This window comes from Chiloscyllium plagiosum, unplaced genomic scaffold, assembly GCF_037043375.1.
Source record: "Chiloscyllium plagiosum isolate Xiang-an unplaced genomic scaffold, Cpla_swu_hap1 HiC_scaffold_16, whole genome shotgun sequence".
Taxonomy (NCBI): domain Eukaryota; kingdom Metazoa; phylum Chordata; class Chondrichthyes; order Orectolobiformes; family Hemiscylliidae; genus Chiloscyllium; species Chiloscyllium plagiosum.
The window spans coordinates 32,487,589-32,503,463 of NW_028270154.1; the positions used below are offsets into that span (position 1 = coordinate 32,487,589).

Below are 15,875 nucleotides of genomic sequence, written 5' to 3' on the forward strand. Positions count from 1 at the left end.
AACTTGTTTCATGTATTCACGTGATTGATGGACACCAACAGGTAACTGATTATGAAGCTAAACTCTTTCCTCATCCATTGTGGTTCGAGCAGGGTTTGCTAGTTATCGTTGCCAATAGAAATTCTGGACAGTTTTTCTTCCCTAGCTCCCTTCCAGCTTTTCCCACTCATCCACCCTGACCCTGACCCTGATTGCCAGCTAAAATGAGATAATTTGCCATATACTACAGATTAGTTTGATTCACTGGACCTTCTACAAAATCATCATTGGCTGTTCTTTGTATTGATAATTCTTGAAATGTATATTTTAAATGTCAAAAACAGTGTAAAATTGTTAAATGAAAGCAAAAAATGCAGATGCTAGAAATCTGAAATAAATAAGAGAAAATGTGAGGGAAACTCAGCAGGCATAGCTTTCTTTGTGGAGAGAGAAACAGAATCAACATTTCAAGTTCAATTTTTCTTTTGAACATTGGAGTTCTGAAGCTGTCATATGAGACTCAAAACATCAACTATTGCTGTCTCCAGAGATGCTGCCAGACATGCTGAGTTTCTCCAGCATTTTCTCTTTTTATTATGTAAAACTGTTATGCAGCTTGTGATAGCTTTCTAATACATGGTTTCTCTTATTTTGACTCTGGAGACATTTTGAAACAGACTTGATTGTTCCCTGAGTGAGTTTCAAATGCTGACCCACCAACAAATTAATCCATGTTACTTCTGTCACCTGTATTCCAAAACGTAGTGTTGTTAACTGTTCTGTTTAAGGAACTATGCAGAACAACAGAGTGAATGTTTTGCTGGAAAAGCCAGGATCTCTCCCATTGTTTTGTCATTCAATGAGTGAGATCTCAGATGTATTTGTGTGTTTGGGGAGGATGTATTCAGTATAAGGCAAATGTTTGACTGAAGATATGGGCAAGACAATGCAGATTGTGGATATATATTTATAATTGACTTTTTCATAAACAGACATACCAGATCAAGTCATTCGAGTCTTTAAAGCAGACCAACAAAGTTGTTACATCATCATCAGCAAAGATACAACTGCAAAAGAAGTTGTTGCCCACTCCGTTCATGAATTTGGACTGACTGCGCCACCTGAAACTTATTCACTCTGTGAGGTTTCTATAAGCCCTGAAGGTGTCATCAAGCAAAGGAGATTACCTGATCAATTATCCAAACTTGCTGACCGAATCCAGCTGAACGGCAGGTGAGAAAACCATAGACTGTTACATGCAGAGAGTTTTTTAATCTAATTAGTTCGATAACATGTTGCAAGATTTGTACATCTTGTCCAAGACTGATAACTTTCCAAGTGTTTTGATCTCTAGTGTGGAATGTACTAGAATCCTAGCATTATTTTGTATTTTTGCAAGTTTTATTGTATGATCTTTAGAACTTAGACTATAATTTTCCAAGTGTTTTGATCACTTCTGGGATGTTATAGTCCACTTTACTATGCTTCAAGCACTATGTTACATTTGTGGAACAGTCCCATTTTTTTAATTTAAAAAATTACATCACTAAAAGTATAATTAAGAATCAACATTTCCAGGTAGTTGACTATTGCCTGTGGAAACTTTCAAAATTCAGTCAGCAAAGAGCACCTAGAATTAAGGGCTGATGGAGATGGAGGAAAGAAGGTGATATGCACATTTGGAAACAGATTCTGATTTGAAAGCTAAATGAGAGCAGTTATGGATTATGTTGAACAAGTACTATAAAATGACGGTGTTTCAAAGCAATATAACTTATATTTATCTCATTGCTCAGGTACTATCTGAAGAATAATATGGAAACAGAAACTCTTTGCTCAGATGAAGATGCCCAGGAATTATTAAGGGAAAGCCAAATATCTCTGCTGCAACTCAGCACCATTGAAGTAGCAACTCAGCTCTCAATGCGTGACTTTGAATTATTCCGTAACATTGAACCCACTGAATATATAGATGACCTGTTCAAAAGAGAGTCGAAAACAGGAAATGTACATCTTAAGCAGTTTGAGGATATTATCAATCAGGAGACATTCTGGGTCGCAACTGAGATTTTGAAGGAAACTGTTCAGTGGAAAAGGGTAAAGATAATTAAACATTTCATCAAAATTGCCCTACACTGCAGAGAATGCAAGAACTTCAATTCTATGTTTGCAATTATCAGGTATGAACTGAGTGCGCATGTTGGTTTGATGACTAATCTGATTTTATTTGGCACTGTCACGTGTCAACCTAAAATATCCTATTATGTGAAATGTTAACTGAATTAGCCAAAATGAGGTGTTGCACAGGATGAGCCATTTTGACTCTCAATGTAGCCTTTTAGTAAATTCAGTAAAGCAAAAGTTTTTTTTGCTACTTTCTCTTTTCCTATTTAGCTTTCATTGGAACTAATGTGATTAATCTGAAAAGAACATTTTCCTTTTAAATTACATGGTTCACAAAGGAATAACTTTGTTGCCTATTTTATATTTTAATATGACGATGTTATTAGTCAGCAAGAAACATTAGATTCCAAATCTCTCTGCTTTTGATTGACTAAAGCTCTCAACTTCCCCTTAGCAACAAATCTTAACAGTAGTCTTCTTAAACCACCTCCTACTTAAATGGTGTAACATTTGATCACCACACTGCCCACCTGCAACCTTTTCAGTTGTCAATTTAGTACAATTACTTTGTTGAATTGTGAGTAGTTTGATGTTGTGACATGCATTCATAGCAACTACCAAGTGGGATTATATTTTTATTTTGCTTCGGGGCAGGGACTACCAGCAGCAGGGGCTTCATCCATACCTTTAGTCGGGTTGCACTTGAGGGTAAAGACATTTGGGCTCCTTAAACTGCAGCAACAGGAAAGAAAGAAAGGCTGTTTGAGAAGGATGCTTCATCCATGGCTAAAGAAATTGACAATAATATCAAACTGAAAGAAAAGATGTACATATCCAAGGATTACATGGTAGGTCAGAAAATGGATCAGTTTTTGATAAGCAGCAAAGAATGACTCATAAAAAAGTGAGACAGATAGCTAGTAATATAAAAGGAGCTAATAAAAAATTCAACAAGTATTTAACAGGAAAAGAGTAATTAAAACTGTTGTTGGTCTATTAGAGAGTGAATCTGGGAAATTGATACTGGAAGAGTTTAATTAAGTTGTTACTTGGGGGTGAAATTCGAAAGGAAATGGCAAATGTACTGAACAGAAATTTAATGTCTGTCTTCACTGTAGAGAATTTAGAAAACTTTACAAAGATCCTTGTAAATCAAGAGGTGAAATCAAAGGAAGGAACTTAAATGAAATTATCAATAACCAGGGAAAAGATGCTAGAAAAAGTATTAGACCCAAATGCTGGCAAGTTTCCAAGTGCACATGGACTTATCATTGAGTTCTAGAAAAAGTTCCTAGCTGGATTGGATATATTCTTCCAAAATTTATTAGATTCTAAATGTCACAGCAGATTGAAAAATAGCTAATGATTTAATAATACCTTTTCTTAGTGTTTTTTTTAATAACACTTTTATTCAAGAAAGGAAAGAGACCGGAAACTGCAGGCCAGTTACCCTAACATCTATCATATAAAATTGCTAGAATCCTTTACTAAGGAGGATGATGGAAATCATATGCAATTGGGCAAAGCCAGCATGATTTTATGAAAGAGAAATCATGATTGATTTATTAAGAAAAAAACGATGTGCTGATAGGCTAACTGGCCTATGGTTTCCTGTTTTTGGTCTTGCTCCTTCTTGAACAGGTGGCACATTTACAGTTTTGCAATCCACTGGGGCTTTCCTTAAATCTAGGAAATTTTGGGAGATTTTGAACAATACATCCACTATTTCTGCAGACATTTTTTTTTAAAACCGAGGATTCAGGACCAGTGGTCTTGTCAGCCAATTGTTTCATTTGTTTCCCTTGTATTTCTTCTCTCACTGATTGTGTCAGTTTCTCAACCCCCAGCCTTGTCCCACAATTTTCTTTTACTATTCTTGGAATGCTTTTTGTGTTTTCTGCTGTGAAGGTAGATGCAGAATACTTTTGTCAAGGTATCTGCCACTTCCCATTATTAACTCCCCAGTCTGATCGCCTTTGAAATTAATGCTCATTTTAGCTTTTATTTTCTTTTTGTAAACTTGTAGAAGGTTTTAATGTCTTTATACTTGCTGGTTGTTTTTTCCCTCATACGCCACCAATTTCTCCTTTAGTTTCCAGGAGTTTTTGATTCTTCCAGTCTACCACAGCTTTTCTTTTAACCATTGACTTCCTCAGTTAGCCATGGATACTCTTTCTTTCTCAATGTTCTTTGTTGAGAGTAATGAAATACCTCTTTAAAATGTACATTTCTTCTCCACAGTCTTAGTTTTTAAGTCTTATTTTCTCATCTACTTCACCCAAGTCTGTTTTAATCACCTTAAATAACAATAATTACAAGAGTAAGACTCCAGTTACAGACTTCCATTCCTCATCCCCAAACTAGATTTGAAATTCTACTGTGTTATGACCATTCTTGGCAAAAGGAACATTTTACTGTGACATTTTTAAATGACCATATCTCTTTGAATACTGCCAGGTCAAAAATATTGTTCTAAGAAAATGCTTGAAACAGAATCACATGGAATGATACCTTACAGGCAATGTTCTAGGCACCACTGTCACCATCCCTGGTTATGTCCTGTTACACCAGCAGGCCAGAACCAGTAGAGATGGCCCCACAATAGTATAACGTGGGAAGACGTTGTTGTGAGAGTCCGAAACATCAACCTGGACACAATGACATATTGTTGGCAAGGAACCACCTGATTACCATGTGCATCACCGCCACCACCACCACTGCCATCTCAAAAACACACACACACACAGACACAGACACAGACACACACACCCCTTCCCCTAACCCCCCCCACCCCCGCTGAATGAGACAGTGTTTGAATAGAGACACAGCAGTTCAAGGCTGGACATCTTTAAGGTGTTGTGGGCCATTAGCAGTGGCTGAATTGTACTCCAACATAGCCTGTCATATCTTCCATTCTACCTTTGCCATCAAGGGGAATCAATCTTGATTTAGTGAAGATTGCAAGAGGGCATGTCAGGAGCAGCATCAAACATACGGTGTCATCCTGGTTAAAACTACCGACAAGCAGAGATAAGCAATTCAGCAACCATTGGATCAGATCTAAGTTCTGCATTCCTACTGCATCTAATTATGAATGGCGGTGAACAGCTGCGTTAGTGGTGATCTTTCCAGAATTGCTGGAGTCAGGGAGGGTCCCAGAGGATTGGAAAATTGCTAACGTTACACCCCTGTTTAAAAAGGGAGTTAGGCAAAAAAACAGAAAATTACAGGCAATTAGCCTAACCTTGGTTGTGGGTAAGATTTTGGAGTCCGCTGTGAAGAATGAGATGTCTGAATACTTGGAAGTGTATGGTAAAATAGAGCAATGTCAGTATGATCTCGTCAAGGAGAGGTCATGCCTGACTAATCTGCTGGAGTCCTTTGGGGGAAGTAATGAGCAGGCTGGACCAAGGAGAGCCAATGAATGTTATGTACATGGATTTCAAGAGGTCTTTGGCAAGGTGCTGCACAAGAGGCTACTGAATAAGATAAGGGCCCATGGTGTTAAGAGGCATGGAGCTAGCATGGATAGAAGATTGGCTGTCTGGCAGAGAGTCGGGATAAAAGGGTCTTTCTCAAGATGATACCAGTGACAAGTGGTGTTCTGCAAGGGTCAGTGTTGGGATCACAACTCTTCACTTTAAACATTAACGATCTAGATGAAGAAACTGAAGACATTCTGGATAAGTTTGCAGACGATGCAAAGATAGGTAGAAGGACAGGTAGTATTGAGGAGGCAGGGAGGCTAAAGAAGAATATGGAAAGGTTAAGAGAGTGGGTAAAGAAGTGGCAGATGGAGTATAATGTGGCAAAGTGTGAGATTATGCACTTTGGTAAGAAGAATATAAACAAGGACTAATTTCTAAGCGGGGAGAAAATTCAGAAGTCTGAAGTGCAAAGAGACTTGGGAGTTCTAGTCCAGGATTCTCTCAAGGTAAATTTGCAGGTTGAGTCAGTAGTTAAGAAGGCAAATGCAATGTTGGCATTTATTTTGAGAGGACTTGAATATAAAAACAGGGCTGTACTTCTGAGGCTCTATAAGACTCTGTTCAGACAACATTTGGAGTACTGTGTGCAGTTTAACAACTGCATTATCTGGACTATTGTGAAAGTACTAGTAAAAGCATGACTGAACTTAACTGTAATGTCATCATTTTAAAAAAGTATTTTTATAAATTTCAATTTCTGAGCTGGCTTTAAAAAGATTTTGTTGCAAAAAATAAAGGTATTGATGTTTATAACTGGCTTACCAGCTGCCAATTATGTCCGTTTTAATGAAGAAATAAAATGTGTAAGCAGCATTGATGCTCTCTGTTAGGCTTGGTACAATTAATAAATAATGAACTCTTAACGGTAATTTTTTGTTACTTTATTAGGATTGAGTCCTGACTTAAGGTTTATACATACTTATGAGTGGTGTCTGTTCCTCTTCTGCTATACTAACAGTAAACTCTTTCTTGCATTTAAAAATAGGTTGTCTTTTTGTTACACATACCGAGATTGACAGTCATTTTGAGAAGTATTTGTTTCCGATTCTGTTTAACTTTGTTGTTGAAGCAAAGCTTTAGAACGGATCATTGGTTCAGTACTGTAGTGCTGTATTTATGCTACTGAGCTAATTGTCCAAAGAACATGAGTTTAAATCCTCTAATGAAAGCTTGAACTCAATAGCTTGAACTGAAATCTAAAGAAAAATCCACTCTTTGTTTAGCGATAAGTGACCATGATATTTAATTGCTACCAAACAATTTGAACTTGCATCTGGCACTGTCTTGGAGAGAGAAATTCTGAAGAAGAATCATACCAGTCTCAAAAAGTTAACTATGATTCCCGCTCCACAGATCTTGCCAGAACTGCTCAGCTTCTCCAGCATTCTTTGCATTTGTTTCAGATTTCAAGCTTTACAGTATTTTGCTTTTATTGAACTTGCATCTTATCTTTAACATTCAAAAAGAGAAGTTGCTAGAAAAGCTCAACAGGCCTGGCAGTATCTATGGAGAAAAATCAGTTATAAAGTTTCAGGTTTGGTTACCAGACCCGAACTGTTAACTCTGATATTTTTGCACAGGTCTGTCAGACCTGTTGAGCTTTTCCAGCAACTGCTCTTTTTGTCCCTGTTTTACAGCATCTGCAGTTCTTTCAGTTTTTATCTTTAACAAGTTATCTTTAACTTATCTTTCAGCCGAGTCATTAAACAGGAATTAACACTGGCTTACATAAGCGGATATTAAAACATGAGGTTTGACCTCGTGCAGATTTTAAGGAGCATTTTAAAAGGGAAAAGAGAAACTGAGGTGTGGACGTTCAGGAACAAATTTTTAGAGTTGAGTATCTAGGCAGCTGAAGGCATTTCTGGCAACTGTGGAGTGATTCAACAATAATTCTGAGAATTTTAAAATTGAGTCAGTGTAGGCTAGTGCAATTGGTGAACGTGTCTTTTTGTGAGTGAGGATACAGGCAGCAGAGATTCCTAAGAGCTCGTTTATGAAGGATGCAGCACGTTTTGTTGAGTCCAGAAATAGCAAAGACCTGGAGATAGAAGTAAAAACTCAACTGGTTCACCAATATTCTTTAGTAACCACTTTGCCTTTAGGGAAGGATACCTACCTTCTTACCCTAGCTAATGGCCAGGGCATTCTGATAACACCTGTTAATTTTGTAAAATTCATTCACGGGATGAAGGCATCACTGGCTAGGCATCATTCATTGCCCATCCCTAATTTCCCAAAGGACAGTTAAGGGTCAACCACATTGCTGTGGGTCTCGAGTCACATGTGGACCAGACCCGGGAAGGATGAAATATTTCCTTCCCTAAAGGAGAATATGGATTCATGGTCATCATTAGACTCTTCCACATTTCTTTTTTTTAAAAGTTCAAATTCCACCATCTGCTGTGGTGGGATTCGAACCCGGGTCACCCGAACACTATCTGGGTCTCTGGATTAACAGTCCAGTGATAATACTACTAAGCCATTGCCTCCCATAACTCCTTTCTTCCTTTTGTCAAGGCCTAGCAAATCAGACAAATCAGGACAACTAGTGGTCAGTAATAGGTGCTCAAATTCAACAGTCGTTGATTGACAAATATCTAGGTTAAGGCTAGTTAAGAGTGCCATAGTATTTATTGTTCGGCATACTGACAAAAGGTAGGAAGTTCTGTTCCACAAAGTTTGGTGTTAGGGCCACTGTTCTTTATTTATGAAAATGATTTCAATTTGAACTCTGGAATCTGAAGTATAGATTTAATAAATGTGGACACTTCTAGATTGGAGGGGTGCAATTAATATGAAGAAAAATTGCAATAAAATTAAGAATGATACTAAACTTGAAAAGGGGCAAGTAAAATTCAGAATGCATAAGTATGAGATGGGCACCTTGGTAGGAAAGTTACTCCTTGGAAAATAAATGTCTCATTATAGTGGGGGAGCAGAAGGATGTGGGGTACATATTCACAAGTCATTAAGATTATGTTAATAAGGCCAACAAAATATAACAAGGTACTGGGCTTTATTTCAATAGGAATAAATTGAAAAGCTAAGAGGTTAACTTAAGCTTGTCGTCTAACCAAACTTTTTTATACCTAAATATTGGTCTCCATAGTATAGTATAGAGGCACTAGAGAAAAATAATTTGGGATGTCTTATTGAGACTTTTAAAACTATTAAAGGATTTATTAGTATAAACAGTGTAGATGTTTTTGTTTGCTGGTGAGCCCTGAAAGTCCTACAAGAGTTATTGGGAATGTAGTCAAAGGGAAATTGAGAAACAAACTTGTAAGGAGATCTCAGCTATCTATCAGGATCATGGGGTAGTTATGGTCGGGGGTTTTAACTTTCCAAACATAGACCGGGACTGCCATAGTGTTAAGGGTTTAGATGGAGACAAATTTGTTAAATGTGTGCAAGAAAATTTTCTGATTCAGTATGTGGATGTACCGACGAGAGAAGGTGCAAAACCTGACCTACTCTTGGGAAATAAGGCAGGGTAGGTGACTGAGGTGTCAGTGGGGGAGCACTTTGGGGCTGGCGACCATAATTCTATTAGATTTAAAATAGTGATGGAAAAGAATAGACCAGATCTAAAAGTTCTAAATTGGAGAAAGGTCAATTTTGATGGTATTAGGCAAGAACTGTCAAAAGCTGATTGGGGGCAGATGTTCGCAGGTAAAGGGACAGCTGGAAAATGGGAAGCCTTCGGCAATGAAATAACGAGAATCCAGAGAAAGTATCTTCCTGTTAGGGTGAAAGGAAAGGCTGGTAGATACAGGGAATTCTGGATGACTAAAGAGATTGAGGGTTTGGTTAAGAAAAAGAAGGAAGCATATGTCAGGTATAGACAAGATAGATCGAGTAAATCCTAAGAAGAGTATAAAGGCAGTAGGAGTCTACTTAAGAGGGAAATGAGGAGGGCAAAAAGGGGACATGAGATAGCTTTGGCAAATAGAATTAAGGAAAATCCAAAGGGTTTTTACAAATACATTAAGGACACAAGGGTAACTAGGGAGAGAATACAGCCCCTCAAAGATCAGCAAGGCGGTCTTTGTGTGGAGCTGCAGAAAATGGGGGAGATACTAAACGAGTATTTTGCATCAGTATTTACTATGGAAAAGGATATGGAAGATATAGAATGTAGGGAAATAGATGATGACATCTTGCAAACTGTCCATATTACAGAGGAGGAAGTGCTGGATGTCTTGAAATGCATTAAAGTGGATAAATCCCCAGGACCTGATCAGGTGTACCCTAGAACTCTGTGGGAAGCGAGAGAAGTGATTGCTGGGCCTCTTGCTGAGATATTTGTACCATCGATAGTCACAGGTGAGGTGCCGGGAGACTGGAGGTTGGCTAACGTGGTGCCACTGTTTAAGAAGGGTGGCAAGGACAAGCCAGGGAACTATAGACCAGTGAGCCTGACGTCGGTGGTGGGCAAGTTGTTGGAGGGAATCCTGAGGGACAGGATGTATGTGTATTTGGAAAGGCAAGGACTGATTAGGGATAGTCAACAGGGTTTTGTGCATGGGAAATCGTGTTTCACAAACTTGAGTTTTTTGAAAAAGTAACAAAGAGGATTGATGAGGGCAGAACGATAGATGTGATCTAAATGGACTTCAGTAAGGCGTTCGACAAGGTTCCCCATGGGAGACTGGTTAGCAAGGTTAGATCTCACAGAATACAGGGAGAACTAGCCATTTGGATGCAGAAGACAGATGGTGGTGGTGGAGGGTTGCTTTTCAGACTGGAGACCTGTGACCAGTGGAGTGCCACAAGGATCGGTGCTGGGTCCTCTACTTTTTGTCATTTACATAAATGATTTGGATGCGAGCATTAGAGGTACAGTTAGTAAGTTTGCAGATGACACCAAAATTGGAGATGCAGTGGACAGCGAAGAAGGTTACCTCAGATTACAACAGGATCTTGATCAGATGGGCCAATGGGCTGAGAAGTGGCAGATAGAGTTTAATTCCAATAAATGCGCTGTGCTGCATTTTGGGAAAGCAAATCTTAGCAGGACTTATACACTTAATGGTAAGGTCCTGGGGAGTTTGCTGAACAAAGAGACCTTGGAGTGCAGGTTCATAGCTCCTTGAAAGTGGAGTCGCAGGTAGATAGGATAGCGAAGAAGGCGTTTGGTATGCTTTCCTTTATTGGCCAGAGTATTGAGTACAGGAGTTGGGAGGTCATGTTGCGGCTGTACAGGACATTGGTTAGGCCACTGTTGGAATATTGCATGCAATTCTGGGTCTCCTTCCTATTGGAAAGATGTTGTGAAACTTGAAAGGGTTCAGAAAAGGTTTACAAGGATGTTGCCAGGGTTGGAGTATTTGAGCTACCGGGAGAGGCTGAACAGGCTGGGACTGTTTACCCTGGAGCATTGGAGGCTGAAGGGTGACCTTATATAGGTTTACAAAATTGTGAGGGACATGGATATGTTAAATAGACAGACAATGTCTTTTCCCTGGGGTTGGGGGAGTCCAGAACTAGAGGGCATAGGTTTAGGGTGAGAGGGGAAATATATAAAAGAGACTTAAGGGGCAACCTTTTCAAGCAGTGAGTGGTACGTGTATGGAGTGAGCTGCCAGAGGTAATGGTGGAGGCTGATACAATTGCAACGTTTAAAAGGCATTTGAATGGGTATATGAATAGGAAAGGTTTGGAGGGATATGGGTCAGGTGCTGGCAGGTGGGACTAGATTGGGTTGGGCTATCTGGTCAGCATGAACGGGTTGGACCAAAAGGTCTGTTTCCATGCTGTACATCTCTCTGACTCTGAGAGACCAGAAGATAAACATGTATGACCATTACTAAAAGATCCATTGGATTTCAGGAGAAGCATATTTTTTCAGAGATTGATTAGAATGTGGAATTCTCTATCACTAGGCATAGTTGAAGTGATTAGCAGGATGCATTTAAAAGAAAGCTAGACAACTACATGAGGAAGAATGGTGCAGAAGAATAAATTGATGGAATTAGATGAAGACGGGCTTATGTGCAAGGAAACATTGTGAGCTAAAGGTCTCTTTATCTATGTTGCAAATGCTGTGTAATAAAAGTTAGTCAAAACCTTTGAGCAATATAATTAACATTAAATGTACCCTTATTGGAATTTACAGTATTCACAAAATGTGATTATTGATCGATATAAGCAATTCAAATATTACATTGAAAGCTTTCTCCGTTTCAGTGGGCTAAATCTTGCACCAGTTGCACGTCTGAGAAGCACTTGGGAAAAACTGCCAAGCAAATATGAGAAGTTACTTCGGGACCTTCAAGATCTCTTTGACCCTTCAAGGAACATGGCAAAATATAGAAACGTTCTCAGTAGCCAGAGTCTGCAGCCACCCATCATTCCACTGTTCCCAGTGGTCAAAAAAGATCTCACTTTCCTGCACGAAGGTATTCAATTATTAAAGTAGAAGCTGCTCATGCAGATAATTCAGAGAACACAGTCACTGTTTGTTAAGTGTTCAACTATTGCAGTTGTATCTTGGTGGTCATTGTTTGGAGTTCCCATTATTCTTCAGGTAACAACAAGTACTTGCCGCTGTGTTGCTTTATATGGTGAAGAAAACACTAGATTACAAGACATAGTTCTGTCAATTGTAATTGAACTTAACAGTTGGCAAAAATAACAGAGTGGGCAGGCATATTTAAATATGTTGAACAGCCTTTTGATAGTTACATGCATCAAAATAGATTCCATTTTAAAGCAAACTGAGCAGTTGTTTGTCTTAGTAAGTGACCCTTGACAAGCTTTTATTTGTGTTAGCTGTACAGACTTTGACTTAAAAAATAGGGCAAAGTTTAAACTAATCATCACAATATTATCTATCCATTAACTCTGAAAACCGAAAAGACCTAAAAACAAATTTAGGACTTGTCAGCAGCGAACCCAAACAGATCTATTGCGACACTATATACAAGTCCTTTAGAAAAATACTTTGTTTGATGCGAACAGACCTGCCTGGACCTAAATGTGAAGTTTGTTTTCCCCAAAGGGCCAAACTTGGTGTCCACAAGTCTGTTCCGGCCCGTTGAAAAGAAAGTTCATATTTGCGTCCGTGAATTTGTTTTCCTTGGGGCCTGACAGACCCAAACAGACTATGGTTGTCTCAAAAACCTTTGGAACTTGGTTCAAAATAGATTTTGTTCATCAGAATAGGTTTTTTCCTTCAAAATCACTTCTGAAGAAGCGTTACACCAGGTTTGAAACGTTTAATTCTGTTTCTTTCATCAAAGGTATTGCCCGACCTGCTGAGTTTTTCCAGCATTCTCTTTGTTTCAGATTTTCAGCATCCACAGTACTTTGCTTTTATTCAAGATGTGCTTTGGCTGATGGCCCACCTTATTGCTCATAATTTTAAGATAATTGATTAAAATTTTGTATTTAATTTTGTGTACCCACAATTTAACAAAATGAAGAGCGTGACAATAGTGCCAGTTAACACCTCCTCTTAGTGTGAATCTCTTTCCAATGTAGCTAATGTGATTAATCTGCAAATTTTAGCAATTGCACATTCACAGCACTGGCTATGAGAATTGCTGCTTTCTTTAACATTCATAAAACTGTTCCTTAATATTCATGATACTGGATTCCAACAATGTCATCTCTTAAGACATTCACATATGTAACCATGAGAATTACCAATTCTTTTAATAGTGTTGACCCTGTACCGTAAAAAATATACTTGTGCATTAAAACTGGAGTTAATGGCAAATGTATGTTTTCTGACTGTTAGTTGCAGCCAATGATATAAATTTTTTGATTGCCTTGTTCTGGTGACAGATGCTGACCACATTTCCGTGGTTCTTAGAAACTGCTCTTTGATTTATTGACTACATTTTTACCTGAAACCGGATTGAAAATGTCACCATGGAAATATAGCAGCAGCGACCAAAGCTGACATGTTATGTCTCCTTAATACAGTAGTGCAATGTAATGTATTTGTATTATTGTCACATTCAACAATGACAGCACTTACTTTTGACAACTGCTGTTTTTTATGTATTCTGAGTAAAATTAAAAACTCTACCTTTGAATACAACATAATTTTTCACTCTGTTACTTTATAAGGAAATGATTCCAAAGTTGAAGGTTTAGCAAACTTTGAAAAACTACGGATGATTGCCAAGGAGATTCGACATGTTGTCCGTATGACTTCTGTAAACATGGATCCTGCTGTAATGTTCAGAAATAGGTTAGTAATCGTCAAGAAATGTGGCATCATTAATGCATAACTGTCTTTGTTATGAGAATTGTATTCTGCTGAAATGTGGAAGATGATTCCTGTTACATATTTTATGTTAATATCATGTTTTTATTTGCATGTTCCTATAGCTGGTGCAAAATCTTTTAAATGCATTGAAGTGATCTGTTTATGTTTAGTTATCCATCCTAATTGCCCTTGAATTGAGTGGTTTTTGAGACTATTTCAGAGGGGAGTTAAAAGTCAACCACATTTCCTTGCGTCTGGAGTCACTTCTCGACCAGACCAAGTAGAAACAGTGTTAGGACCTATGAAAGTTAGCTTTTGTATTTAAGAATTATGTATTTTTGTACTGGTTACAATATGCTTTGCCAGTAGACTTTTTTTGTCATTTCAGTGTCAGTTTGATGCACAGATTTTCCCCTTTTTGCTCAAATAATGCCAACAAATTATTAATTCCATGTTTACAACATGCTTACATTTGAAATCAAACTGCTGGCAAGAGAGTATGTGTTACTGAGTGTGCAGTATCCAGCTCCAGTTACAATGAACTGCGCACTGCTCATGGAAGCTTCTGGACGCAATTAAGAACAGGATTGGGCTTGACTGATAGCCCATGTAGCATACACTAATTATCTGAACTCAACCCAGAAAAATGGAATCCTCCCTAAACTATGGCAGTTTAGCTAATTTTCTGAGCCAGAACCCAGCAAGAGCCTTGATTTAAGGAGATGCGAATAGAAACCGGTGGAACGTCCCAGTATGTAAATCAGGTGAAATTCCATTGTTAACAATGGAAATGTTTGTGGATTGTTCACTTGGTTAGACAGTAAATTCACAGAGCATGAATTATGTTGTTTAATCCCACAGAGGCAACCTGCTGTTACTTCTTTGAATTTGATAACTCAAGTATTTGGGCTGATTCATTCAGATTTTAAATGTCAGGTGGTCTTAGCAATTAATGAGAATTTAAAAAATTACTTTTAATTAATGGCAAATTTGTTCAAGGGCTAGGCATCACATAAGATCAGAGAAAATAAACAGGAATCAGGTCTAACAATATTCGCTGCAGTGAGTGGTGCTCAAAAGAGCTTGCTAATCAGCAAAGCCTGAGAGACAGCATCTCCAATTTCAAAGCCTGACAGAAAAAAAGAAAATGAGCAGTAACGTCTTTCTATCCTGCTATGCTTTGTTTCATATTTACTGATCAAGTACTCTGTACTAAGCAATGTTAGGTCAATTAAATAATAGAAATCTATGAGAAAAATAGGTAAAACAATCCAGTAATACTGTGCATTATGAAGCAAGTCACAGTAAGAGAACCTCTTTCTGGTGTTTTACAGAAAAGTAGCATAACAAATTTTCTCAAATCAGAACAACTGTATCCTCCATTTTTGCATCATGGTTTATCCAATTTAAGTAGAACAATGCAATTTTATATATCTGTTGTTTCTAACAATATTTTTTAGTGAATCTAGGACACTTATGCAAGTATGAAGTCTTTAGAGAAAGACAATGTGGTTGGTTGTGATCTCCTTGCTCTTTTATTGATTTTGCTATTTTTTTTCCCCATCCTGTTGATGGAATTACTCTGGCAGTGGAGGCAAGGTATTTTTATCAGTTTGAGATGCTGTTTCCAAATCCACTTATAAAGGGACTTCTCCTATATCCCCAACCATAACCGAAGTATGGAATAAGATGAACATTGCCATTTTCATTCTTTGTGTGTCCTTGTGTTTGTTTTCTTATCAATATTCATTCCTTCCTTGACTGAAGGTATAGAATCTTTCCAAACTCTATTTCCTCTCTGACATTTTGAGTAAATGATGAATTAGTTGAGTGCTAGTAGAGTTCTATGTTAATACAGGATGCTGGTGAGGAGTTAAAGTCTGATATGGTAGGAGAATTGGTTTGACTGCAATAGAGATTTAATCAGTGTAGAGAGTAATTAAGTCAGTGGTCTCCACTGATGCCTCAAAACAATGTCATCACATGCTGTGAAAGAAAAACAATTGCAATAACCCAAAATGAATCTGGGAAAAATCCTAAAATCCATTAAACGTTGTCTC

At 38.0% G+C, this 15,875-nt stretch overlaps 1 protein-coding gene across 15 annotated transcripts in view; it reads left to right on the top strand.

Annotated features, from left to right (window-relative positions):
- Positions 1–15,875, top strand: part of rapgef6 (Rap guanine nucleotide exchange factor (GEF) 6) — a 378,117-nt gene that overhangs the window by 317,276 nt on the left and 44,966 nt on the right. For 14 of the 15 annotated variants that reach the window (XM_043703415.2, XM_087995265.1, XM_087995261.1 and 11 more), the window contains 4 exons: positions 972–1,212; positions 1,776–2,159; positions 11,784–11,995; positions 13,674–13,797. In XM_043703415.2, coding sequence (XP_043559350.1) covers positions 972–1,212; positions 1,776–2,159; positions 11,784–11,995; positions 13,674–13,797 — 961 coding nt within the window. Of the gene's footprint in view, positions 1–971; positions 1,217–1,775; positions 2,160–11,783; positions 11,996–13,673; positions 13,798–15,875 lie in introns of those variants that run through there. The other variant, XM_087995268.1, reaches the window with a different exon arrangement.